The sequence below is a fragment of the Dipodomys merriami genome, unplaced genomic scaffold, assembly GCF_024711535.1.
Source record: "Dipodomys merriami isolate MVZ:Mamm:240054 unplaced genomic scaffold, mDipMer1.0.p SCAF_1, whole genome shotgun sequence".
NCBI lineage: Eukaryota > Metazoa > Chordata > Mammalia > Rodentia > Heteromyidae > Dipodomys > Dipodomys merriami.
In genome coordinates this window covers 125442946-125470813 of record NW_027202270.1, presented here as the reverse complement: position 1 = coordinate 125470813, position 27868 = coordinate 125442946, and the positions used below count along the sequence as shown (strand labels likewise).

The 27868-nt window shown below is 44.0% G+C and overlaps 1 protein-coding gene across 1 annotated transcript in view; it reads right to left on the bottom strand.

Moving 5' to 3' along the window:
• Positions 1–255: 255 nt before the first annotated feature.
• The window catches only part of Pomt2 (protein O-mannosyltransferase 2), a 43284-nt gene continuing 15671 nt past the window's right edge, over positions 256–27868 (bottom strand). Inside the window, exons 6-21 of the mRNA XM_070028975.1 lie at positions 26899–27058; positions 25300–25406; positions 24325–24407; positions 23035–23144; positions 19801–19867; positions 16737–16806; positions 13092–13170; positions 11657–11808; positions 10984–11075; positions 10046–10122; positions 5382–5453; positions 5041–5100; positions 4855–4960; positions 3820–3960; positions 3558–3672; positions 256–2584 (exon numbers count right to left, since the gene is read on the bottom strand). Of these exons, the coding sequence (XP_069885076.1) occupies positions 2479–2584; positions 3558–3672; positions 3820–3960; positions 4855–4960; positions 5041–5100; positions 5382–5453; positions 10046–10122; positions 10984–11075; positions 11657–11808; positions 13092–13170; positions 16737–16806; positions 19801–19867; positions 23035–23144; positions 24325–24407; positions 25300–25406; positions 26899–27058 (1597 nt within the window). The 3' untranslated portion in view covers positions 256–2478. The remainder of the gene's footprint in view (positions 2585–3557; positions 3673–3819; positions 3961–4854; positions 4961–5040; positions 5101–5381; positions 5454–10045; positions 10123–10983; positions 11076–11656; positions 11809–13091; positions 13171–16736; positions 16807–19800; positions 19868–23034; positions 23145–24324; positions 24408–25299; positions 25407–26898; positions 27059–27868) is intronic.

Genomic DNA, 27868 nt, shown 5'->3' with positions numbered 1-27868 from the left:
TAGGGAAAAAACAGACAAATTCCAGCTTCCTACTTATTTCAGAAAAAGCTTAGGTGAATGGAACTGTCATCCAACATTACTGAAGTAAGCATGTACAGGGGAAGGTCCACATGCCTCTAGGCATCAGGCTTTCCTGCCAGGCAGTACCTCAGACACGAGACACTCAGGCATGGACGGCTCTTGCCGGCCAAACATTCTTCTCTTCTTTAAGGAGGCCGGAGGGCAAGTCAGATGCAATTAAGTACAAGAACAGCATGGCATTAAAAACAAGAGCTATTTATTACAAAAGTAAATGGCCTCTGAGTAACTCCAGCAACTTAGAAAAAAATAAAATGTGGCTCAAGACACTGGCTGGAGGTTGGGCTGTCTGACAGCAGTTTGAGATGTCACATTCCCAAGGGCTACAGGCTACAGCCCACTCCTGAAGCAGTCCCGTTCCCCCTTGCCATGGCTATTGTTTTCAGCATCTTCCAAACAGAACCTGAGCCATGGCTAGCACACCAGGCAGCTCTGTTCCCAGGGAACAGCTCGGGCATGGAAGCAGAGGGAGTGGGTGGGAGGTCTCTCTCCTCCATAGTAGGGAAAGAAAGAAGGGAACTTTTGTCCCCAAGATGGTCATATTAGAAGGGTGGACAGGAAGCTAGCTGAGCTTGCTCCTTCCTCACAGCTCCTCTCTTCCAACAAGTTCCTCTTGGAAGTAAGAAGACACAGGCTTGTCATCATGGGCCACCTTTGCTAAGAGCCAAGCAAATCCCTGCATTTTACCTCTAAAAAACCCCACCCAGATGGCGCCCTACTTGTGCACAGCAGAAACTAGCTCTGCTTGCAGAAGGGAGAAAAGGGAGGGAGAGTTAGGACAGAGTTTCTCCATCCCTGCCAGAAATGCAATTAAGCAGGCAGCCCAGACTAGGGGCACAGGCTGGGCTTCCTGCTAGGGGAAGTCAAAAGGGCTATAGCCCTGGGAAAGGGAGGTCAGTGGGCCTCAGATCTAATTAACCGCCCTGCCTTGCTATTGACATAGCTGCATTTCCTCTATTAACATTAATGATGCTTGGTCTGAGCAGCCAAACACAGCCCAGAAGCTTTCCTCCTCACCACTCTGTAGGTAGCACAGCCTGTCCCTGAGACCAATTACCAGTCTCCGTGGCAACCGCCTCCTGAAGATGCTTTAAAGAGCTGTGACCCTGTCAGAGTTGTTGGGAGCTACAGTGGAGGGAAGATGAGAGTGGCAAAGTCATTATTAAACCGTGAAGCATCAAAGTCTTCTGAGATCAAATAAACATTTTGTCCTCAACTGAGAGGAGGCAGGCAGGCTAAAGGGCTGGCCTTGGTTAGTTTGGTTCTGACCCCCAAAGTTTTCTTAATTCCTCTGGGGGAAGAAGTAGAAGCAGCTCTGAGCTCGAAGCTCAGAAGCTGTCATGTGTTTCTAGGTGCTCAGGGTCTTCGGGGAGAAAGACTGGTGAAGTAGTAACAGAAAGAAAGGGAAAACCCTATGAAGTTTCAAAAGGGTGTCATCTGGAGAGAGCTAGGAAAGTACAATGTGAAATATCCAGCAGAGTTAGGAATACTGGCCCTAACAGGCCAAGTATCCCACATCTGGACATTTCACAGGAATCCCGGCTCATATAAGGTTCCCCACTCAGGCTCCTCTCTCTTAGCTGCTGAGGTTCTCTCAGCCAGCAGGAGAATGCATCTGTCTCAGTGCTCATGGCCAGGCTGGATGCAGAGGAAGGTCTGGATAGCAGAAATGGTCTCTGGCACACAGGACCTGGGAACACAGTGTAGCCATGGGATAGAACATGGTTTCCTCACCAACCTCAGTGTACTAGAGAAGCAACCAAGGGCTAAGGCAGAGCCAACCACAGGCTGGTGAGGCGTTCTCAGAGCCTGGTGTTCTATGTGCATCATGGGCAAGAAGTTCAGCTTCCACAGAAGGTATTTGGGAAAGCCATGGGGAGCCTGCTCCCCACTGATTTGCTTGTTTATGGAAGAAGGGTAATGTAGCTTGGACCATCCCAAGCTGGGCCCTCAGCAGAGACAGAGCCAGCACTCTCAGCCCAAGAGACCCTCTTGGAAGTTGGAGAATTTCTTACAGATTTTACAAGCCAGATCTAATGTGAAAAAATACCAGGAAATCTTACAGCAGCCCTGGACGACTTCTCAGAATTTATGCTTCTCGGCTGTCCAGTTTGTACTCCACAGGGAACTGGACACACGTTCCCTCCCACACTCATCCTTCCTCATATTGCACACTTGGAGAATTGGGTCCAAGAGACACAGTCCTTTGTGGGTACTGCAGACAGAGCTGCAGTTTGTTAGTGTTGAGTGAAATCTGCGTTTGCCCCTAGAGCTTGGTCCTGGCCGATGCTTTGGGCTCCTTGGACAGCAACCTCAAGCTGACAGGGTCCAGGACTTGGTTCTGCAGCTGGTTCTCTTCAGAGAGTTCCTGGAACCAGACCTCAGTCCTTTGCAGTGGCCTCAAAAGTCCCATGATTCCAGCCACCTTAGTCCTGCCATTGGACTTTCAGGGTCCTGGGCTAGGGGACCAACCATCCCATAAGCCAGAGGGTGGAAGAGGTAGAAGCTGTGGGAAAGAATTAGAGGGAGATAACTGGTATATACAGGCCACAATGAGGACTTTTTTTTTTTGGGGGGGGGGTCCGGTCATGGGGCCTGAACTCTGGGCCTGGGCGCTGTCCCTCAGCTCTTCAGCTCAAGGCTAGCACTCTACCACTTGAGCCACAGCGCCACTTCCGGCTTTTTTCTTATGTGGTGCTGAGGAATCGAACCCAGGGCCTCGAGCATGCAAGGCAAGTGCTTTACCACTGAGCCACCTTCCCAGCTCCCCACAATGAGGACTTCTGACTGAAGTCCCCCAACCCCCCTTGCTGGGCACATCACACAGGCTCCACCACCACAACTCAGTCCATCTATCCATCTGATTCAATCTGCCAGTGCTCAGATGCTGGTCCAGGAGCTCAGTAGATGCTCTTTCCAACAGGCCTAGGAGAAGGACCATCTAGGGGTGGTCTGGTCCTGGGGGGCTGAGGCTCAGTACTGGTTAGTAGGAGCTTAACCTTCTTTGGTAAGGGTGTGCTCATGGGTCAGAAAGACCTCAGAGTCACAATCAGGGGCTTTCAGTGCAGGATCTGTAGAACTTGCCAGAAGAAAGGAAAGGGGGAGCTTTCCTAATAACAGTCTCCCTTCAGAAATTCTGGGATTCCCCAACCCTGCCCCCCACATTCCCACACTTCCCCACCTTTGCCCCCTCAACCTCGAGATAGCTATTCCAGCAAGGAGCCCCAGGACTAAAAGAGGTAGTGAAGTTGGGAACCACTGGCACAGAGGAGGAGTAAGCCCCCTTTGGTTCCGCCTTGACTGCACATTAAGGTCATCTGAGGGGCTTCGAATTGTGACCCACTGTACCAAACTGAATCAGAACCTCTGGGGATGAGCCAATCACAGAACAGCTTACATGCTCCCAAGGGATCCTAATTATACTCAGGGCCAAAGTACCAGTGAGCACCTGATAGAAGAACATGTTAGGGGCAGCATACCTGTAGGCAGTTACCAGAAGCAGGCTCAGCACTCCCATGGGGTAGACACCCCTGGCCAGGGGAGAGGAGGCCAACCCCCAGGCACAAAGTCGCAGGAGGCTGTCCCACAGGATGCCTATGGAGGGCAGGGAAACCAACACCAGCATGTCAGAGAACTTCTGGGAATCCTGCAGGAAGCAGCACCGCTGATCATGGCGGCTTTTCCCTCCTCTCTTGCCCTGCCTCCCGATGTGTGTCCCCAGTGCTGGTAGGCAATGCTGACCTGTCAACATGCTGGAGAAGAGCATGGCTGGGAAGTAGTGGTGGAAGTAGAGGATCCGGCCCATCAGAAAGAACGGGAAGTAATGGAGCATCCAGCCAAGCAGCATCTGGCCACCTCCTCGCAGCAACATCTGGATTTGCCCTGAGCCCCAAGGCAGCACAGCCCAGTAAGAAGTCTGAGAAGGGTGGACGGCCTGGGTTCCAGCCCAGCTCTGCCTCTTCCTTGCTGTGTGATCTGAATAGGTGACTTTACCTCACTTTCTTCCCTCATGTGACCAACCCACATGGAACCATGGCAACTGGAAGAGTAAGCAGTCTTGAGATGCCTGCTCAGTACCCAGCCTAGCACAGCCTTGATACCATGGCCAGGATGTCACATGTCAGCAGGCAGGAGGCATAAAGCTTCACATAACTGCTCTCCCTTCTCCTCTGCTGGCACCTCTACCACCACAAACCTTCATGGGGATAGGCTGGCCTAGGGGCGAGGTCAGATGACAGAGGGGAAGGGGATCTGGGCCCAGGCTATTGGGATAGGAAGCTGCAGGGCAAACACAGCTTGTAGAGATGTCTCTAGTGCTATGGTTTATGTCAGAGCTAAATAGAACAGGGGCAGCACCAGTAGGAGAAGAAACACTGCCCTGCCTAGCACATGCCTCTCTACCTCACTGGAGAACAGGACTATGAAACACAGGGGCAATGTGAAAAGGAGCAGCTCTGGCTATAGCATGGGGGAAGTGAAGACCCTTAAGTTAGATACTTGGGTCTGAGTCTTAGTGCTAACACTTATGAACTACATGTCCTGGGATAAATCCCAAATCCACAGAATGGGGTAACACTAATCTGACAGGGCTGTTGGGAGGGGGCAATGTATTGAACACATCATTGGGGTACGGGTGATTATGAGCTGGCTTTCAAACAAAGAAGGAAGAGAGGGCAGTGGGGAAAGCAAGGGATCCTCTCACAGTAGGCAGGCCCTCTCCAGACTGCAAGCTCTCACCAGCTATCGGCAGGGCAGAGAAAGCACAGGGGCCCTAACCTTCCAGCTCCATGGGCAGCTGCACCCCTCTTTGCATGGCAATGGCAATGGTGCTCCCCAAGACGAGGTAAAGGGCAATGCTCACCAGATTCAGCCACCAGACTACCTGCATGGGATGAGAACATGGTAGCAGCTCTCCACAGGCATGTGCTCAGTCAGGCAGGAGGGGAACAATCAGACACTCACCGGGTTGCCAAGTAGGTAGACTCGGAAGTCTGTGTCATTGGTCCCTGAGAAACGCAGGCCCTATTTGAAAGAAGAGAATACCCTAATGATCCAGGGCTCAGCTCATTCCCAGCTACTATTACTCCACAGTCTTATTCCACAGTCAAGCAGCCTGGACAAGAGGTCTAGAATGCAAATTCTACATGAGCTCTCTGGGAAGGTGGGATCAGAATCAGGGCAGAAAACCCAGCCCTATTCCAGCCCACCTAGGCAAGGTTTCCCCTTGGCCCCCCAAACAATCCAGTCTCTACAGTTCCTTACTTGGTTCCATTTTCTGGAAGAACTCTAGCCTCAAGTCCTACCTGATAGTTGATAGGCCAGTGCCAGGGTTTAGATGTAAACTCATTGTCCTTGGGCTTAAGGCCATTGTTTCCCTGCAGTAAGGTGACAAAAAAAAAAAGGGTAATGAAGTCAGAGATGGATAGCTAGCCAACTGTCAAGAGGATTCTCCCACCCAGCATCCCCCTCTTCACTCTCCTATGGCAAGGAAAAATCAGGTGCTCATTTTCAGCCATGGTCTACCTGCCTACAATACTTGTCTTAATTCTCCCAAACAAGCCTCACAGTTCCATCAGAGACAGTCCATTTGACCCACTATATGAGAAACAGAAGAGAAAAGGGATCTCTTTCTACTAGGTGCAAAACATGTGACATCTGACAAGTCAAGAATAGAGTGTCTAGGAAGGCAGGATATAAAATCAGAGCTTATACATTCAACTAAGACTTTAAACAGAAAAGCAGAGACTGACAAGTACCTGAACTTGGAAATAGTTACTTCAGTCTAAGGTTTTTTCCGTGTTTTTCATTACTGCTTGTTTTTTAGGCATTGCTTTCTCTGCCCCCCCCCCAAAATCATAGAAAGAACATATTTATTAATTTCAATCTATTGTTAAGATTTTCATTTAAGGAGCTGGGAAGGTGGCTCAGTGGTAGAAGCGCTTACCTTGCATGCCTGAGGCCCTGGGTTAGATTCCTCAGCACCACATAAGCAAAAAGAAAAAAAGCCGGAAGTGGCACTGTGGCTCAAGTGGTAGAGCACTAGCCTTGAGCTGAAGAGCTGAGGGACAGCACCCAGGCCCAGAGTTCAGGGCCCATGACCAGACCCCCTCCCCCCAAAAAAAAAAGATTTTCATTTAACTTGTTTTCCTCTCTCAATGTGTGTATTAGGTATTGCTTTCTAAACATCCTTCATATTTTATATATTTAACACCACAGTCATATTTATATAATTGTTCACATACGATAGGAATGCCTATGCATTATACCTTAAAAAAAAAGGGAAGGATTTTTTTTCCCTCAAAGAATATACTTCATCTATGGGAGAGAAAGCAATCCTAATGTACGTGTTAGTCTGAAGGACCTGAACTCAGCTCCGCTAATCCAGTAGCCAAGCAAGTGCAATAATTCGTCTCACCATGGCAAAATAAGGCCTTTGCTAAACAGGACAGAATAGGGTCAGAAGCCAGGACTGGGAAGAGGAGCCAGGTGCTCAGTCAGGAAAAAGTTTCGCAGCTAACATTTGGGTTAGGTAAGTCTTTGTCATCCGGACTGCACAGTGAATTGTAGAATGTTTAGCATCCCCGGCATCTACTCTCTGCATGTTCTACTCCTTAATTATAGCATACAAAAATTTTCCAGACACCTCTGTACAGCATTTTTACAATACAAAAAAAAAAGAAAAAAAATTCTCCAGACATTACCAAATATCCCACTGGGAGACAAAACTGCCCTCAAATAAAAACCACTGTTTTAGCCAAGAAAGATTCAAGATGTAGTTAAGTGAGCCTTCCTAGTTCATCTTGATGAGGGCTTGGGAACAATTTGCAAGCCTCCATTTGGTGGCTGGGTTTCTCCTGTAGGGCCAAAAGTTCCATGAGGGAGTCTGACCCAAAGGATCAACTGGATAGCCCCTGAATCAAGGCCATCCAAGGAGCCTTGGAATGAGGAAGAAAGTTTTGAAGATTTCTGGAGCAAATGTTGAGGGAAATCAATCTCTTCAAAGCAGTCCAGTTCAGTCATAAACTCAGGGATGCCAGCCCAAATTGTGACAAGTCAAGGTAATCCTCTTTACCACATCAAACTTGCTAGCCTTCTCCACTCAGGTGTCAATCCAATTGGCCCTCATGTGTGGGCACACTTGCATGAGTGTGTGTATGCACAAGTGCACACATGCACATGCACACGTGTGTGTGCACACATACATGCACACATAGACTGCAGCAGTTTCCATAGTCTGGACTCACTATTTTGGTCTCTGTCTCTTTCCTGAGTCTATATCAGCTGAATAACAGAGCTCCCACACATTCCTTTTCTTCTTTGCCTATAGATAATGATACTTCCAGATAATGAAAGAAGAACTAAAACTCTCAAGACTCATACACTCTTAAAATTCTACTCAGACACAGACTGATGGTGTGACTGACAGGCAGATATTCAAAAGAGCTATGTCATCAAGCCACAGTGACAGCTACAAGCAGAGAGTCAGAGAGGAAGTGACCCAGAGATCACTTAATGTCAACTCATCACCTCCCAATGCACAAAACTGACAGAATCAGAATTTTAAAAGTTTAATCTGGTACAATAAGTCAACTATATTTTATGAGTACCACTTACATAATCACTTTCAGGTAAGTCCACTTGACAATGGCTCACAGGAGAAAAATAACACCTCTATACCTCCCTGCGCCCCTATGAGTAGCTGCCAGTCACCAATCCAGCCTGAGAAACATGGGTCTTGAATATCATTCCTGCAGGACTCAGGTTTTCCACAGCCAGCACAAGGGGTCTCTCACCAAACATCAGCAAGCTCTCTCCCACTCACAGGGGCAAATTTAAGCTGGTAGACATAATAACCTAGATTTAAAGATTTCTCTCACCTTAAACTGATACCACGACTGCTGTCAGTTGCTAACAATAGGCAATAGGTTTTAGAAAACTTTAAACCTGAACCAGCTATCCCTTTGAGAATTCCTGTCCAGGAACATGGTTGGGCTCATGGTGGGACTTTTATGCTGTATATAAACAACACTTAACTATGTATCCTGACTGATCTTAACTTCATGGGATAATAAATTATCACTGAAGATAATTATCTTCAGGGGTTCTGCCACCTGAACAGACTGAAAATCACTTAGAGATATAGGAGGTCAAGGAAATTGCACTGACTTTGGAAACCTGTTAGCCTAGCTTTGAAAGCTAGATCCATCTCTTTTTTTTTTTTAAAGTGTCATTATGACATTGTCATACATGTAGACAATGTACTCAGTACATTCATCCATGAACCTTTCATCCTCTCCCTTTCTCCTGCTAGTCCCTCTCCCCCTGGATCAACCTTTTACAAATAGGTATATAACCCTGACGGGTCCCCTACCTTCTCTGTGCCTCAGTTCTCTCACCTATAACCCAAGATGATAATCTCCACAGGACTGTAATAAATATTAAATACGTTAATATGCACAGTGCTTAGTATAGTGCCAGCACCTAACAGCCACAGAAGCGTTCACTAGAATCAAGTCACCACCACCTTAATGCTGTGAAAAGGACTGCCTAAGACAGTCCAAAGTCTTCCACAAGGGGGCAGCAGACCTATGCCATGCTATTCACTTATGCTCCAAAGTGTAGCTGCCCAAAAGGTTCTTAGATAAGCTAAGCAAGGACTTATTTTTAGGGGGGTTAATTTTTTTTAGCTCTAAGCATAGGTTAGATATGATCCCTTGTCTGATGTACAGCTAGTGAAGATTTTCTCCCATTCTCTGGGCTTTCTATTTATCTTGCTAGCTATGTCCTTTGCTATGCAGAAGCTCTTAAGTTTGATACAATCTCATTTATCTAGTCTTTTTTTTTTTTTTTAATTTGTTGTGATTCTGGATCGTTGTTTCAGAAGTTTCTCCCCATGCCTAAAGGCCTAGTGTTTCCCCTACCCCTTCCTATAATATTTTCACAGTATCTGGCCTTATATTGAGGTCTTTGATCCATTTAGTGTTGATTCTGGTGCAGGGTGATATATGAGCATCTAGTTTCAGTTTTCTGCATGTAGACAGCCAATTTTGTCAGCACCATTTGTTGAAGAAGTTGTCTTTCTTCCACCCTCTTTGATTCCCTTATCAAATATTAGGTGGCTATATGTTTGTCAGTTTATTTCTGGGTCTTCTGTTCCATTGGTCTTCAGGTGTATTCTTGTGCCAGTACCAATCTGTTTTTATTACAATGGCTTTGTAATAAAGCTTGAAGTTTGGTATTGATATTCCTCCAACACTGTTCTTCCTGCTAAGAATTGTTTCTGTTATTCTGGGTCTCATTATTCCATATGAATTTCTGGACTGATTTCTCTATTTCTTTGAAGAAAGTGGTTGGGATTTTGGTGGGTATTGTATTGAATTTGTATACTGCTCTGGTCACTCACATACTGAGGCCCGAGGAGGACATGTATAGGACTGGTAGGCAAATGCGCAATTGCTATGTACAGATGATCATGTAAAATAATATTCTATGAAATGAACTCCAAGAAAAGGAAACAAAAGACATGTTTTAAAGTTACCATTGTTTCTGTTTTTGTTTTCCTTTTGTCTTATTAATTTGTATTTGAGAGGGGATGGGAGGGCACATAAAAGATGTAATAAGGATGAACAAATGTAGTAGTGGAGCTCACTGGACACCACAGAGAAAATGAACTGGCTATGTTGTGGGTAAGGAAGGGAGGGATAAACTGGGAGACAGCGACAGAAGGGGAGACATGGTTCAAAAGGAATTGTACTCATGACTCATTACCTAATTCATGCAATTGTAAACCCTCTGTGTATCGACTCTACCATAACAATAAAAATGTTTGAAAATTATCATAGTTGAAGCTCAAAAAGGAAAAATAAATAAAAGAAAAAACCCATTTGATTTGGTAAGGGCTTCTGTGAATAAAGAACTTTTCTGACAGGAAAAAAAAAAAAGGTAGGCCAAGAAGGGGCTACAGTACCAGGATCATGATCATGTGCGACTCCAGCAAGACCTCGGCAAAACTGGGCTGCAGCACTTCCAGGCTGATGTTTGGCACTAAGAAAAGCAAGACAAACAAGAGGAGAGAGGCTTTGTCAAAAATTTTGTCCTCAGTCTGTCTGTCCACAGTATCTACACTCCCACCAGAGTTCAAGTGTAGCCTTTCTGACAAGCTGGCAACAGGTGAGAGTACTGAGGGTCTTTCACTCAGGCAACTTTAAGCACTCAGTAGGTGCTCTGAGAACTACTGAGGTAACAGATGCCAAGACCTCCCCCTCAGTGCTCTCATGGCATTCAGCGCCATCAACCTTAGGCTCTGGCTCAGAGGCTGCCGGCCTGTTAGGCATAAGGTGTATGAAGACAGGGACTGAATCTGTCTCATTCATTCAACAATTTATCCACAGATGGATGCTTGTGTTTCCCAGCATACCAAATAAGGAGATGAGCTGCTAGGTAGTTTTGGCTAAATCAGGTGGTAAGAAGAATGAAAAGGAGAGGAAGAGAAAACAAACATGAGGGTAAATGGGGTGTTAAGAAAAGACTATGAATTCAAAGACTGAGCTGAAGCTGACAAGAGGGAAGGTGAGATGGGGCTAGGAGCAGAGATTGGGATCAGGTCAGGGCTGTGGCCGTGGCTGTGGCCTGCTGGGAATGGGCTGACTGGATATGGGGAGGTCCTCCTGGACCAAGACTGTATGTGTGAAGTGCCCATGGTACAGGGACAGAAGAACAAGAGGAACATACAATAGAGCACCTGCAGGATGTCATTAGTTATTCAACAGGAAAGAGAGGAAAAGAAAAAGGAGCTAGCAGTATAGGTACACACAACTCTTCCAAAAGCACTAAGACTCAGTGGCAACAGTCTATGAAGAATTACTTTTCTATGGTAGGAGTTTCTAGCCTGGGAAGTTCACTCACGTTTAGGATTGATATGGTCCTCCACATTCCAGATGGAGCTGAGGGTTTCTTTTAGGTATGGAGTGCAAGTAACTTCCAATTGCTCCCAGCCCCTGTGAAAAGTAGTCGCAGATGTCTCTCAGAAGACCGGGAACTCCCCAAGCCCAGCACTGTCTGCCAATCTTAGGTCTGTGGAACCCTTCCCTCTGTTTTCAAGCCAGTGGCCACTCTTTTTTTTTTTTTAACCTTACACTTTTATCTAGTACTGCTATTATAGGGGGAGACTAGCGTTTCTACCACAAGCCAGATGTACAAATATCCAACTATCAAAACATATAAAATAACAAAGCTGCCCTGGGGCTCTGTGCTGCATGATATATCTGATTCCTTTTCTCCTGCCATCTACCACTAAGAAAAAGCAAATATGGTGAGGGGTGGGGGGAGGGGGTGGGAGATGGGAAGGGATGGGAAGGGGAAACAAAGGAGGAGGCAACAATGCTTGGTAAGAAATGTACTCATTATCTTGCCCATGTAATTGTAACCCCTCTATATGGTATTTTCACAATTAAAAAAAAAGAAAAAGCAAATATGAAGTGAACACTGACTACTGGGAAATGGGAGGTTCTAGCATACTCCTTGTAGCAAGACAAAAAAAAGCAGAAGCTCGATTGGGACATCAGAGGTCCAGACTTACCATTTAGGAAGAACTTTTCCTGAGGACCCCAGGACACAACCTGTGCCCAGGTGGATAAGGCGAATTCGACTTCTCAACACTTTGATCCGGTTCCCAAATTTTCTGTTTACAACCTCAATCCGCCAGAAATCATTTGAGTCTCCTGTGCCATTCTGTCACATAAATCAAGAAAAAGATACACAGCATGTCTGTAGAGAAGTGTCACAATCGAAGACAGCTACCCTTTCAGATGCCACTGTCTCACAAAGGACAAATTGGTCTTAATGATTGAAGTGAGAGAGGAAATAAGAATGCATAGAAATATTCTAGTTTTTCAAGTGACTGACATTGCCCTAGAACATCCTATTAAAACAAAAGAAAAAGGGAGTGGGGGAAGGAACATAACTGGTGGAACCAGAAGTCCAATTCTTTACTTCATAGGACTAGAGTTTAAGTTCTAGGTTTTCTTCCCTGAGCCAACAGAAGCAGATCTGGCATTTGTATCCATTATCTTGGCCATCCGGACCCTCACCTAAGCCAGAAAGGCCTGGCCTATATAGCACATCTTAGAAATTAAGACACGTGTGGCCCACAAGAAAACAATGACTTCAGAGCCCGATTCTTGTACAATGTAGAATAAGCCAGTAGAAAGAAGATCACAGATTTTATTCAAACAGCAAAGTTCTGAAAGGGAATGTAACTGATAGTCATAAAGCTTTCTTTTCTTTTTTGTCAGTTTGTCAGTCATGGGGCTTGAACTCTGGGCCTGAGCTCTGTCCCTCAGCTCTTCAGCTCAAGGAGAGCGCTCTACCACTTGAGCTACAGCGCCACTTCCGATTTTCTGGTGGTTTATTGGAGATAGGAGTCTCACAGTCTTTCTCCTGCCCAGGCTGGCTTTGAACTGAGATCCTCAGATCTCAGCCTCCCTAAGTAGCTAGGATTACAGGTATGAGCCACCAGCTTTCCACTAGAGTTCATATTGCCTTCAATTATTCCCACGTCATAAGCCCTTATAGAGCTTTTACTCTATTAAGTATGTTTCCCTAAGGCTGAAATACAAAACATATGTATAATACCCTTCTATTATAAGAAAGAGATCCTTATAATGATCTTCCTATCTCCCTTCCCAACCAAGCAGCTGGGATTACAGAAGGTCATCACTATGCCTGACTTCTCTGATGTGATTTTAAGAAACCTAAATAATACTCATATTTTACACTTATTAGGTATTAGAGTATGTAAATTACATGGTTCCTATTTGAGAAGAGAAATGGAGACAGACTGCTTTTCTTATATCAAATTCAGCCAAAGAGTTATCAAATATTAAGGAACTCCATTTGTAGCTCCAATCCTTAGAAATAGTCGTGTTTTCTGGGGTGGATGTGTCCTATTATGCGGTCATGAGCTAAGCCCCACAACCTTATCACCATGCTCACATCCCAGTTGGCTCACTTACTATGCCATACCCAGTGACCTGATAGTGCTTCCGGGTCAGGGGGGCCTCATGACGGTGACTGTGTAAATTCCGAGAAGTCCTACAAGTTGGAAGAAAGAAGGGTCATTAAGTGAATAAGATGTGCATACTTGCAAACTTCCCAAAGTATTTACTTATGTATTTATAAATGAATTCTAGTTTCTACATATGAGAGAAAACATGTAACTTTTGTCTTTCTGGAGCTGACTTAACACACCTTTTTTCCAGGTCTTTCCATTTATTTGCAAATGATGCAATATAATTCTAATGGATGAGTAAAATTCCATTGTGTGTATGTATGTGTATATATATATATATATATATATATATATATATATATATATATATACATACATACATACATACATACATAGACCACATTTTCTTGATCCATTTGTCCACTGATAGACACCTGGGTTGTTTCCATACCTGGTTATGGTGAATAGTGCTACAATACACATGGTTGTCCTGGTAGCTTTATTGTATTCTAGTTTGTAATCTTTTGGATAAATGTCCTAGAGTGGAATTGCTCGATCATAGGGTAATATTATTATGTTTAATTTTTTGAGGAACCTCCATACTGCTTTCCAGTGGGAAAATGAGTTTACATTCCCACCAACATTCCTTTTTGTCCACATCCTTGCCAGTATCTGTTATTGTTTATACACATGTATTAACTGAAATATGGTAAGAGTCAGAGGAGTACTAACCAGTTTAATTCCTTAGAAAGACTAAATCAAAGGTCAATAAAATACATACCAGGAAACAGGTACTTCAAAAGGATAAGGTGGAGTCAAGGAATGTTGGGGGGAGGGGGAGGCAAAAGAAGAGAAGAAAGGAGAGAAAATGCAGCCAAAAATTCAATACATATCTTATAAAGTTAAGAAGAGTGAGAGAAGATGGGATTGGGAAGAGTGAGGTCATTTAAAGGAGTGACATTAACCAAGATGCACTGTATTCATGCTTTGTTGAATGGCAACTCCTTTGTACAACTACTTAAGAGATTTACAATGTTGCTTCTTTTTAGAAAAGTGTATTTATTGTTATTATAAAGGTGATATACAGAGGGTTAAACTTACATAAGGTAAAAAAGTACATTTCTTTTAGGACAATGTCATCCCTTTGCTTGCACTCTCTCAGTGCAATCTTTCTTCTTTAACATTGAATATTCAAATACATCTTTTTTTTTTTTTTTTTTTGGTTGGTCATGGGTCCTAAACTCTGGGCCTGGGTGCTGTCCCTCAGCTCTTCAGGTCACGGTTAGTGCTCCACCACTTGAGCCACAGCACCACTTCCAGCTTTTTCTGCTTATATGGTGCTGAGGAATTGAACCCAGGGCCTTGTGCATGCAAGGCAAGCACTCAACCATTGAGCCACCTTCCCAGCCCCTCAAATACATCTTTTGGTGGTAGAGTTCTGAGACAAAGTCTCACTAACTTTGCCTCAGCTGACCTCAAACTCGTTATCCTCCTGCCTCCATCTTCCAAGAAGCTGGGATTACATGTGTGTACCACTATTCATGGCTTACCTACTTGATTTTAGGAGGCTAAAATAATACTATATTTAACACTTATTAAATCCAACTGTAATTCCAATACATAAAGAACTTGTTGCCTTCTGATTTCACAAGAAATATTGGGAGTATTGGAGAAGAGGGCAAAGCACAAACTGAGGATAGATGGGAATGCCCTGGCTTCATGCTAAAAAAGAGACTAACTTCAGGTATTGTCAGGGCAGTGGGATGGCCTTCACAGAATTGGTAGCATGAAGTGCTCCGACTGCTTGACTTAGAAGTCTAGGTAGGAAGAAGAAAACTAGCATTTATAATCTATGTATGCATAAGATGAGCAAGCTTCCTCTCTCCTATTTATTCTTTCTATTCTCATTGCCATTTTCTAAAAGTGGCGAATTACAGATAAGAGGCAGGCTATTTAGATTTTACTTATATAACTTTTTACATCTCTTGAGTCACAAATGTTTACTATTCAATTTTCAGATATTTACTTTTTTTTTTTTTTGGTGTTGATCCTGGGGACTGTCCCTCTTCTTTACTCAGGGCTTGCACTTTTTTTTTTTTTTTTTGTGGTTAATTGGAGATCAGAGTCTCACAGACTTTCCTGCCTGGGCTGGCTTCAAACCACAGATTTTTTTTTTTTTGGCAGTTGTGGGGCTTGAACTCAGGGCCTGGGCACTGTCCTTGAGCTCTTTTGCTCAAGGTTAGTGCTCTACCAACTTTGAGCCACAGCACCACTTCCAGTTTTCTGGTGGTTAATTGGAGATAAGAATCTTTCAGACTTTCCTACCCGGGCTGGGTTCAAACTGAGATCCTCAGACCTCAGCCTCCTAAATAACTAGGATTACAAGTGTGAGCCACCAGCACCCAGCTCAATCTTCAGATTCTGAGTAGCTAGGATTAGAGGAATGAATCACTGGTGCCTATTTTTTTTTTTTTTTTTGCCAGCATTGGGGGCTTACACTCAGGGCTTTACTCTCTCACCCAGCTTTCCCCTGCTCCTATCATGGCTGGTGTGCTACACACCTCCACTTCCTACTTTTTTGCTGGTTAATTGTAAGTAGAAGTCTATAGATTTGGGCTAGGAATATGCTAGCATGCATGGAACCCTGGATTCTATTCCTCAGTATCACATGAACAGAAAAGGTTAGGAGTGGCACTGTGGCTCAAGTGGTGGAATGCTATCCTTGAGCAAAAGGGACAGTGCCCAGGCCCAGAATTCAAGCCCCACGACCGGACCCAAAAGAATTTTTTTTTAAAAATTAAAAAAAATAGAAGACTAAAACTCAAGATGGTGGGATGAAGACCAGTGGCTTCAGTGCCTAATTTTCTCCTCTGAATTCCCATTTTAACTTAGACTTAGGTCTAGTAATAGTTTTGTTTAGTTTTTATCTTTTGCGTTTAGCTATACTGAGGTTTTAACTCAAGGCCTTGTACTTCTCAGGCAGATGTTCTACCATTTGAGCCATCCCTCTAGTCATTTTTTGTTCTGATTATTTTTGAGATTGGGTCTTAAAATTTTGGACTATAATCCTACTTCTACTTTCTGCTGTAGCTTGGATGATAGGTTGCCCCACCATGCCCACTTTTTCTGTTGAGGTGGAATCTGAGAACTTTTTGCCTGGTTCAACTTTGACTTGAAATCCACTTGATTTCAGTCTCCCACATACCTAGGATTACAGGTATGAGCCACTGCATCTAGCTCCTAGTAACTATTAAATATCTTGTTAGTATTTTTATGCTTTTAAGAGGCTTTTATATCATCTAAGCATTTTTAGTAATTTTGGTGAGATTGCTGTTGAAATAAACTAGTGTGTCATACTCTCAAAAATAGTCACATTTTCTAAAAGCACCACTTAAAAGCAGATTGGGGCAACTTATATTTATCTTTCTCTTCAGGAACAGGAAAACTGAAAGGTTCCCTCAAAGCTCCTCAAAGCCCAAGCCAGGAAGTAAATAAAGGTTTGCCTGTTACTTACCATCTTTGTACCACGAAACACTCATCCTAGCACTATAGCCTTGTTCCACTGCTGCAGCTCTAGCCACACCTGACTTCTGCAATCTTCTTAAAAGAACTCTCTACCCTTATTTATCCAACTGGCAAGTTCACTTACTCTTTGTGTTCTAGTCGAATGATGTCTCCATGTCTCACAAACTCCACTGGGAGAGAAGGGTCTAGTGGATCTGTGGGTAAGAAACATGCATGGACTCCCAGTCATTTACTTTCCTGGCTGTATACTGCAGGTCAACTCAAAGCCAATTACTCCACTATTTGGCATATGCCAGAGGCACTAACAGAGGGTTGTGGATTGAAAAAGCAAGGACCCTCAGTCATCACAGAGGAACAGAGATTCTTTGAGGGAGAATTCTGCCAGGTGATCAAGTGGAGAAAGGCACAGAGATCTGAAGAACACAACTCACTTATCAAAGGCAGATGGTTTCATACAGTTAGGGAATGGGAGGGAATAGGAACAGGAAACGAGGCTGAGCTAGTCCGTACATGCCAGCTGAGGCAATGTGGCATTTTTCTTTTCTTTTTTTTCCCCCCCAGTCATGGGGCTTGAACTCTGGGCCTGGGCAGTCCCTCAGCTCTTCAGCTCAGGCGAGTGCTCTACCATTTGAGCCACAGTGCCACTTCTGGTTTTCTGAGTGGTTTATTGAGATAAGATTCTCACGGACTTTCCTGCCTGGGCTGGCTTTGAACCATGATCCTCAGATCTCAGCCTCCTGAGTAGCTAGGATTACAGGCATGAGCCACCAGCACCTGGCACAATGTGGCTTTTATCTGAAAGGCACTAGGTTCCCCACAGGAACTTAGGCTGGGAAGCTAAATGGCAAGGTTCTCCTTTTTGTTATTATAATATAGTCTACCAAAAATGAATTCTATGCAAATCACCATTTGTTCAGCTTTCCCCAAAATGAAATATTTTCTCTGGCAGTAGGCCTGCTAAGTGAGATGGAGATAATTAAATGATGGAAGGCAAGGACCACTGTTCTGTCATCAGAAAGTCAGACTCATCAGAATCTATAAGGACAATGATATAGAAAAGGAGCTGTAATCACCAAATCCAAGCAGACTGTACCCTTGCAAACTTCTGTCCCAAACAATGAGATACCAAGATCCTATAAATAGATCAAGGTCAGGAAGGCTTACTTTGCCAGTGCAAATCACTTATTCAAGATAATTAGAGAACTCAACTACACAGAGGTCCATTGCTATTCTGCCTTTAAGGTCTTATAAGATTAATTAGCAAGATAATAACTGAAATAAGTCAATAGAGAAGGAAGGTTTGTGAATGAGGATGAGGGTATTTATAGCCATAAAGAACATAAATACTTTTAAGATGTTCCCAGAAAATCCTCAGTTATTTAAATGAAATGTGACCATCTTAACTTAGAAGTCTAGGAATGTTCAAAGACTGGGTTCAAACCTAGATGATGCTGGGCACTGGTGGCTCATGCCTGTAATCCTAGCTACTCAGGAGGCTAAGATCTGAGGATCTTGGTTCAAAGCCAGCCTGGGCAGAAAAGCTCGTGAAACTCTTATCTCCAATAAACCACCAGAAAATCAGAAGTGGCGCTATAGCTCAAGTGATAGAGCACTTGCCTTGAGCTGAAGAGCTGAGGGACAACACTTAGACCCAGAGTTCAAGCCCTATAACCGACAAAAAACAAACAAACAGGCCGGGGGCTGGGGGGCTCAAGCCTGTAAAACTAGCTACTGAGGAGGCTGAGATCTGAGGATCTCAGTTCAAAGCCAGCCTGGGCAGGAAAGTCCGTGAGATTCTTTTTTTTTTTTTTTTTTTTTGGGGGGGGGGGTCGGGTTGTGGGGCCTGAACTCTGGGCCTGGGCGCTGTCCCTCAGCTCTTTAGCTCAAGGCTAGCACTCTACCACTTGAGCCATAGCTCCACTTCCGGCTTTTTTTTTCTTTGTGCTTATGTGGTGCTGGGGAATCAAACCTAGGGCCTCAGGCATACAAGACAAGCGCTCTACCACTGAGCCACCTTCCCAGCCCAGTCCCTGAGATTCTTATCTCCAATAAACCACTAGAAAACTGGAAGTAGTGCTGTGGCTCAAGCAGTAGAGCGCTTGTCTTGAGCTGAAGAGCACAAGGACAGTGCCCAAGCCCAGAGTTCAAGCCCCATGACCGACCAAAAACAAACAAACAAACAAACAAAAACCTAGATGACTTGGAAGTAAAATTAGTCTTTCTCTTAACTCATCATTGTGATGGGCCACTTATATCTGGCTTGCTGGATCAAAATATCAATGGTAGTAATACAAGAGTGTAAAAACAGACTATGCTCAATGGCATCCTAAATTATATTACTGTGGATGCAAATAAAGAGGACACAGACACAGTATTATGTAGTTTCTAGACTAAAAATTACAGTAAGAAGAGGCAGGGAAGGAAAAGGAATGTGGATTTAGGTGAGCAGCTGGCTGGAGCCAAGCCAGGTAGGTAGTACTTGCTGAGGAGTCACAGAAATGCTGTGGCTGAGGACATCAGCAGTGGAGATGGCTCAGAAGGTAAGAGGAAGCTGTCCTTGCTCTCAGCTGCAACAGAAGGCGCAGCCCGCAGGAAGCTAGCTGCCTGACCAAAAGAAGATTCCTGTACAGCTCTGACTCTATAGCCCAGAGAGCCACATAGGTACGTTTCAGAGCTACTTTATCCAGATCATTTAGGGGAAAGTGAGCAGGTTTTGAGTGATGTCCCAGGCATCAGCTAGACATGCCTGATCACAGAGCTGGCAGGCCCTCAGATCCCAACTGAGTGAGCTGGCCCAGGGATGTGCTACCATAACAAGACTACAGGCTTGTCTTGTCTTATAGGGAACAACCAAAGTACCTCAGGATTAGGACTACGCACTAGCTCCACCTGGCATGCTCACTTCCTGGATGAAGCCTAAGCCAGGGCCCTGCTCTCTGGCTTCAATAACAATACTAAAAGTAAGAGCTTATCTGTTTTATTCACTGCTTATCCTCTATACCTAAAACTGTGATTGGGACACAGGAAGAGATCAATACACAACTACCAAAGAATAAGAGATCAATAAAATGTCAAAGATGCTCAGGAGAGCCATCTTAGTCATATTCTTTTGGAGGCACAGAAAATACTAAGGAGGACTGTAAGTCAATAAGAACATAAAGAAGCATCACATTATCTGGTCACATTACCTGAGTTTGTATTATGTTTCTTGATAATCCACATATTATTGTAGTCTTTGTGCAAATAGGTGGTGACCTGGGGGAGGCAGAGAGAAGCAGAGGTGGGGGGGAGAATACCACCACTGTCAGTACAGCTGGCCAACCACAAACAAAAGGCAAGCCTCTTTTAGAATCTTCAGGCACAGTCCTAGGGACCATATTTATCAACCACATTCAGAAGCAGCACTACTGAAAAAGATTCTTTCCTATCTTCTAGATTTAGAGGTCCTTTTGATTTGTATCTTTCTCTGGAGTTTTTCAAGTTCCAGCCTTCTAGAATGAGGAACCACGATCCTATATGTAAGTAGATTGAATACATTTTAAAAAAGTAATTAAGTTCATGCCTCAAACTTTTTAAATAAAAAATTCATGCTATTATATTTTCTATAATGTGGTTAAAAAATCCTAAAAGCCCTTTAAGTATCACATCCTAGAGGCTTACCTTGTAACAACTTTGTACACACTGATTTCTTTTAAAAAATGTGTGCACCCTCATGTGCACATTCATAATACAGTAATATAATAGCAAAAGTCTACAAATAGGAGTTTCTATTAATATACTAGCATGGGAAAATGGGAAAGAACATTATACAGCCACAATGATTTAGAGCTTTTTTTTTGGCAGCATGGGAAAAGGCTTGTGAAATGTTGAGAAGGCACTATTAATAGTACTAGCAAGTCTTAGCCAGTTTAATCATTATTACAGCTCCAGGATGTAAGTGCTACTGCTTCCCCCATATTACTTCAAGGGCCCAGGATAAGTAATTTGCTCAGGACCATACAGCCTATGTTATAAATTGGTGAGACAGGATTTCAACCAGGACAGCCAACTCCAAATGCTCCCAAGCTAGGGACTTAGTATGACTATGCCAATTGTGAAACAAGTACAGAAGGAGCTAAAAGCAATGAAAGTACAGGTATTTCTTTGGCGTTTTTATAACCCTGATTGGACATAAAACAATTTTGCATGGATTATTATGGCCCTTTAGTTTGAGTGGCTTCTGCTCTCTCAGAAAAAAATGATATTAAGAACAGATAAAATGTTAAAAAGTTTTGGCAGTCAGGGAGAAATAAAAATGAAGTCTATATTACTAAAAAAAACCCTCCAGATATATTTTATCACCTTGGATCTGCTCATGAATGGTACAGCTCTATGTGACTCATACATGATGACACTGGCTATATGTGGCAAGAAAGTGTTTTTTGTCTTTTTTAAAGCCATTATTAATTAAAAAATTATTAAATTTTTATTTTTATTTTGTGAGTATAGTCTCTGGCCCCCTTTCCTACTATTGTGGGGTTTTTGTTTTTTCTTGGTGGTGGTACATATGTGTGCATGCACTGGGGATTAAACTGGGCGCCAGGGCCTATCCCTGAGCTTTTTTGCTCAAAGATAGCACTCTACCACTTGAGCCACAGCTTCAGTTTTGGCTATTTGGGTGGTTAATTGGAGAGAAAGTCTCATGGACATTCCTGCCCAGGCTGGCAGATCAGATCTTAACCTCCTGAGTAGCTAAAATTATAAGCATGAATCACTGGCACCCAGAAGAAATGTTAGTTTTTACAGTGGAGTTGCTTTGCTTTGTTCTTTGTTTGTAATAGCATGAGGTTTCCTAGGAACACAGGATACAGGTAACCAATTATAGCAAGATGCTTGTTGCACAGCAAAGTATTTGTAAAAAAAAGCTTTTCTGGGGTTATGTATACCATTTCCTTTTTGTTTTTGTTTTTTGCTGGTCGTGGAGCTTGAATTCTAGGTCTGGGCACTGTCCCTGAGCTCTTCAGCTCAAGAACAGTGCTCTATCACCTGAGCCACAGCACCCACTTCTGCCTTTTTCTGTGTATGTGGTGCTGAGGAATTGAACCTAGGGCCTCATGCATGCAAGGCAAGCACTCTACCCCTGAGCCACCTTCCTAGCCCCACCATTTCCTTTTTCATAATTTCCCATGCTTTTTAACTTTAATTTAGAAATATTATACATTTTTCAAATTAAAAATATAAGAAATGTTATACATTTAAACATGTAAAATCTGAGACCTACAGACTTTATTAGCAAGGCATTAAACTCCAAGGCAGGGAGGGAAACTAGAAGTTTAGTCCAATCCCTTCAGCTTACAGATGAAGAAAAAAGCTAAGAAGAGCTAGTAATTCAGCAAAACCTAAGGCACTTCTGTTTCTGACCCACTGTGCTCTCTCCACACTACCATTAGCTTCACACTTGCACACATGGGCTACCAGTGTATAACACCTGCTTGGCAGGGTCATTCAGAATTTGGCTTTTCTCTGTTTGTACAGGGTAGATGCTCTTGGACATGACACATGTAACTTCACTACCTTCTATACCACACCTGTGGTTTCTTCCCTCGCTGTACTTAGAGTAAACTGGAGAGCTTAAAACAGAAATACACACTGCCGGGGCTCCACCCTAGATCAGTTAATCAGGATTTCTGCAGTGGGGACCAAGTGTGAGAATTTTGTAAAAGCTTTCTAAAGTATAGCCAAGACTCAGCTCCACTGGGCTAGAGATCAGTAGAGAATCAAGCATGAGGAACTGACACTAAAACCTAATACCCCAGGTCACTTTTTAGTTCCTAAAAAATAAAGCATTTTGAGAAGAAAACCTTTTGGCAAAGTGAAGTGAAGATATTAATTGAACTCAAGAGCTTTGTTATTCTCTTGCTTGGCTATCTTGCTCACAGCTGAGGCTCTGCCACTTGAACCATGCCTTCAGTCTGGCATTTTTCTGGTTAACTGGAGATGGAGTCTACAGGTGTTGTTTGTTTTTTTGACCAGGCTGGCTTTGCATTGCAATCCTACAGGTCTCAGATTCCTGAGTAGCCACAGGCAACCAGTTCATTTTGGAAGGAGAACTTTTTTCTTGCAAACTTCTCGCAGTAACAGCCTGCACCACAGCCTCTCCTTCCTTGCCTCCTATTTGCTCCTTTCGACACTGCATCTGAGACTTCTACTGCCCTTGTCAGTTACAGGCCCCTCTGCCTCGCCGCAGCACCTAAATGCTGACCATCTCCTCCTGGAGTCCCTCTCTCCCTCAGCATTCTACTCCATGCCTTCTCCTTCCTCATTGATGTCTGCTTCTGGCTCCGCTCATCACATTTTTAAACACTGCCTTAGTGTCCGTGACCTTGGCATTCACTCACTGGCCCTCCTCCCTGCACAGTGCAAGGGCACAAAAGCTCACTGACTTGCTGCTGGTGGGCTCCGATGCCCTCAGGGTATAGGTGCCTATGGGAGTGCAGGTAGCCGATGGCCATCCGGAGGTTCTTGACAGTGATCACAGAGCCATAGGCCAGGTCTAGAGGAAGACACAACAAAAGAGTGAGCAGAGAACTATAGGCTGCCCCTGCCTGGGAGCCCTCTGAAGCCTCAGGCCTAGCAACTCTCTCAAATGCCACTGGTCAAGGACTGTTTGAAGCAGCAGGAGGTAGAGTAGCCTTCTCCAACTATGTGACCAAATCAAGAGGGCACTCCCTACTTATCCTGTCCACTTTCTCCTGAGGACTTCAGAAGATGCTGGTGTTAACACTGGTTATCAAAGCACTATTGTAACAGGAAAAGATTAGAAAAAAACAGGATGTCTTCCAGTGAAGGTCTATATATGTATCCATGGAATAGAGATGGAAGAAGCATCTTGTCATTGTCTGGAACATTATCCAAGATACAAAGATAGACTATTAAAATCAACTTTCCACTATTTGCCCTGCCCCCAATCTGGTCTCCACAGCCATTCTCCAGCGATACTATCTTCCTACTATACAACCTTCCTGGCTTGCCTGCCTGCTCAGAGACCTCCACCAGGTCTCTAATACCTCCATAACTTATCAGTGCCCAAACTATCTTTTGAGACTTAAGATTCTAATACCCTTTTGTATATAGTAATTGTCTCAAGTTCTGCTCTTTCCTCAGCTTTACCAAGCCATCCCTTCTGCCAGATATGATCTCTCCCCCATCTCTGCCTACTGAAATCTACCTGGACTTCCAGGGCACAACTCCCAGGCAAACTTACTCCATGCACTTCTGATCCCTCCTCCCCAGCCACCCAGAACCCTTTAATCTGTGTTCCCTTTTATGTACTTAATACATATGGCCACGCTGTGTCAAGATTCTCTAAACCATAATGTTTCTGGACAGTGAACACACACTAATTACTGTGAATAAGCATATGGATAGGGTCTCAGAACACTGGTGGAAGCTAAAGGGTCATGCTCTGCCACCAGGATATCTCAACAGATCTCCCACAGAACTGACTTTGACAGCCACACAGAAACTACTCTTTAGGTCACAAAGCTTGCTGCTTAGGACACCCTCCTCTGTCCTGTCATGACCGACCCTGAGGATTCTTACCACATTTCTAGTCTTCCTCCTGCTCCACCATCTATCCACTAAATAACTCAAGTATCAGAGTTGCCTTTTCCAATTCAACGCCCAGGAAAACCCTCTGCCCTTGGACCTGTAGAAAGGCCTAGAACACTTACATTCAGGGATGGAAGCATTGTGAAGGTTGTTCCCTGTGAGCCGGGCCTGGAAGGCAGAACTGAAGAAGCCATCACCAGGACCACTGTAGATAAAGGACCAGGAGAGAGTCAAGTTAACAGAGTAAAAGATGACATTTCCCAGGGAGACTCCATTTATATAAAAGAAGAACCAGAATTAGAGTGTGGTATCGCAAGATAGACATGAGTGATGGAGGTGGAAAAACTGGGTCCAGACCCCAGTCCAGCCACTTCCTAGCTGGGTGATTTGGACAATGTTCCTAACTTTGTATAGCCTCCATTCCTTGTTTACAAACTAAAAGAATTTTTAAAACCAAAAGAATTCACAAATGGGGGCTGGGAAGGTGGCTCAGTGGTAGAGCGCTTGCCTTGCATGCCTGAGGCCCTGGGTTCGATTCCTCAGCACCATATAAGCAAAAAGAAAAAAAGCCGTAAGTGGCGCTGTGGCTCGAGTGGTAGAGCTCTAGCCTTGAGCTGAAGAGCTGAGGGACAGCGCCCAGGCCCAGAGTTCAGGCCCCACGACCGGACCCAAAAAAAAAAAAAAAAAGAATTCACAAATGGTTGTGATTAAATTATATCTTGTATATAAAGTGCTAAACCCAGTCCCTCAGCAGCTCCCCATTAAGAGCTGTTGCTGCTGCTGCTGCTTTGCTGCTGCTGCTATGGTTATCATTACCCTTGGTTCTACTGTACATTCTTGTGGTATCTATCTTGCTAGGGACAAGGGACTCTGATCAGAGAGAAGGGGTTAATAGGCAAGTCTTCTTTTCCTTCAGGCCAGAGTGCTGGCCTTTCTAAGCCCTTGAGATACCCAAACTACAGAACACAAGAAAGGGAAACAGGTAAAAGTTCCCCCTTGCATCTTAACCATAGACCCAGGAAATCACATGGCCACCCTATGGGCTCAGGAGCCAAAGGACGATCAGAAATGAGAGGCTAAAAAGTCTCTGGCTGTACCTTTTATTCAGCACAGTGATATGAACAGCAAAAATGGCCACATAGAGCACCAGGGGCAGCACTATGAGACACAGGATACGAGCAGTCAAGTGTTTTCCCACAGTTACCTGCAAATAGAGGCCAGCAGACAGTAGGCATAAAAAACTCCACTATTCCTTAAACCTTCTATGGTATTATATGTAAGATTTAATAAACATGTTTATATATACACAGATATATACATGTATATATGTATATATCTATGTATACATATATGTTTATAATATGTATGTATGTTTGTACACATACATACATACATTTTTTAAAGGGCAACAGGAAAAACAAATATGTGGAAACTTTATTCTTTCTGTAACCCCTATCTCCCGCCAAAGAACTGTACGGGGACAACATGGACTGGCCATCTGCTGTCCCTCTAGGCCCTGCACTAGGACTAGGGACTGTGATGGTGCTGTGAAGAAGATGCAGCTGCTGCTCACAAGTACCCTCTCATACCAGTCACTATGAACTCCCAATACCAAGAGAATTCCAACACTGTTAGTCCATCCTCTCCCTTTGTACCTCTCCACCTCCTCAGTCAGGCCATGCCCTAGCATCCTGCTTTCTACAGAGGGCAGCCAGGTCCAGCCCACCTAGGCCCAACATTCCCCACTCTGCACCAGCCCTTCCATCACATGGCCAGCTGCTCCATATGCTGGATTCTAACTTCATTCTTCTTTTCCTCTTTATGGACTCCAGAGGGCAGAGATATTGTTTATTTATTCTATAGACCTAGTACCACACATTAAATAAATGACTTCTATATAATATTTTTGAATGAATCAACGTGTTGGAAATTTGCTTTGGAGGTAATAAAGAGGTGCCAGAGCAAAGTAGAGGAGGTCTGGAGGCAGCCTAGCCTACATATGAGTTATTGGTCTTCTTCTATCTATGTGTAGTACCTACAGGGCCTTGGGAAAGTTATTCTCTATGCCTCAATTTCCTCATCTGTAAAATCAGGGCAATATCACTTACATCATAGAATTATTACAAGGGGTAAATAAGATAATGAAGGAAAGCACTTTACATAGTACCTGGCACTAAAGCAGCCCTTAATAATTAACAATATTATAATAAACCTTAACAGTACTTATTGAGATCCTGGGTAAATAAAAGGCAATCTGAGTTCTGAAAGTCATCTTATATCCATTTTAGCTAAGGTCTTAGACACTCAGTGTCTGCCACACACTTGCCATGAACCTAGTTGGACAGGATTGGGTAGTTTGTAAAACATTTATAACACACACACACACACACACACACACACACACACACACACACACACACACACACACACACACACACACACACACACACACACACACACACACACACACACACACACACACACACACACACACACACACACACACACACACACAGAATTCCAAGGTTGTCAGTCTATTCACTCCCTTTAGACCTTTCCACTCTTCAGGCTACTCTCATGACCTGCTGTCTACAGAGATCAGCCAGGCCCAGCCTGTCTAGAGGAAGAGAAAGGCCAGTGATTGCTCCTAAGCAACACCAGGGATCAGAGACACTTCCCAGAACTTGGGTTCTCACCAGTGAAAGACTGAGGTCTCCAAACAGGTGCCAAAGGTCTGAAATGGTGTTTAATCCCACATGCACGATGATAAAGAGGCCAACAAACTTGACCCCTATAGCACCAGCAAGACTGATGCCAGTCAGGCTGAGCCAGAACCACCAGGGGGCAGAGAAAGGCCTGAAAATCAACAAGACACAGAGTTCAGTTTGGCAGCTAGCATCAAACTTGAAAGCAAGAGCAGCAATGGAAGGGCCGAGTCCCCTGACTCAGAGGCTGTGCTTTGGAGGTCCTAACCTCAGGGGACCAAAGACAGCTCCAAGGAGTATGTGGTCTGAGAACCCCGCGACTTACAGGTAAACCAGTATGAGAGGAGGATATTTTTCCATGGAGAAAGAGCATGTAACTCCTGACTAAATACAAGGCCTACAACAAAAAGGAAGCCCATTCTTCACTAGTGATCAATCAAGTAGATGCAAAAGGAAAAACTAGAGAAGCCTGTTGATTGAGGTCACTTCTGGATCTGCCAAAGTCAGAATTTATTGAGTGCTTACTATGTGTCAGGCACTATCCCATCCCCCACAAACTTTTCTAATCCTCATTACAACCCCATGAGGTCTATTATCCTCTTTTCACACATGAGGAAACTGAGGTACAGAGAGGTTAAGTGATACAGCTATGAAGCAGTGGAACAGAGTTCTAACCTAGGCTAACTCCATGGTTAATACTAGCAATCCTTTTGCTGTAGTAAAAGCACCTAGTACACTGCAGCCAATTTTCTGATGATCTTCCTCTCTCCTCCACCAGAATGAGTGTACCTTAAAGCCAATACCCTACACACTTTTGCACCTTCATACCTATCACAGTACCTGGCACATAGCATGTATTCAAGAAATGGTAGGTGGAAATGGATGTGGTAGAAGCAGAAAACCCCAAACCAGAGTGGACTGGCAGTCACTGACTCAGGTATGATTAGCAAAATGTAGCTTA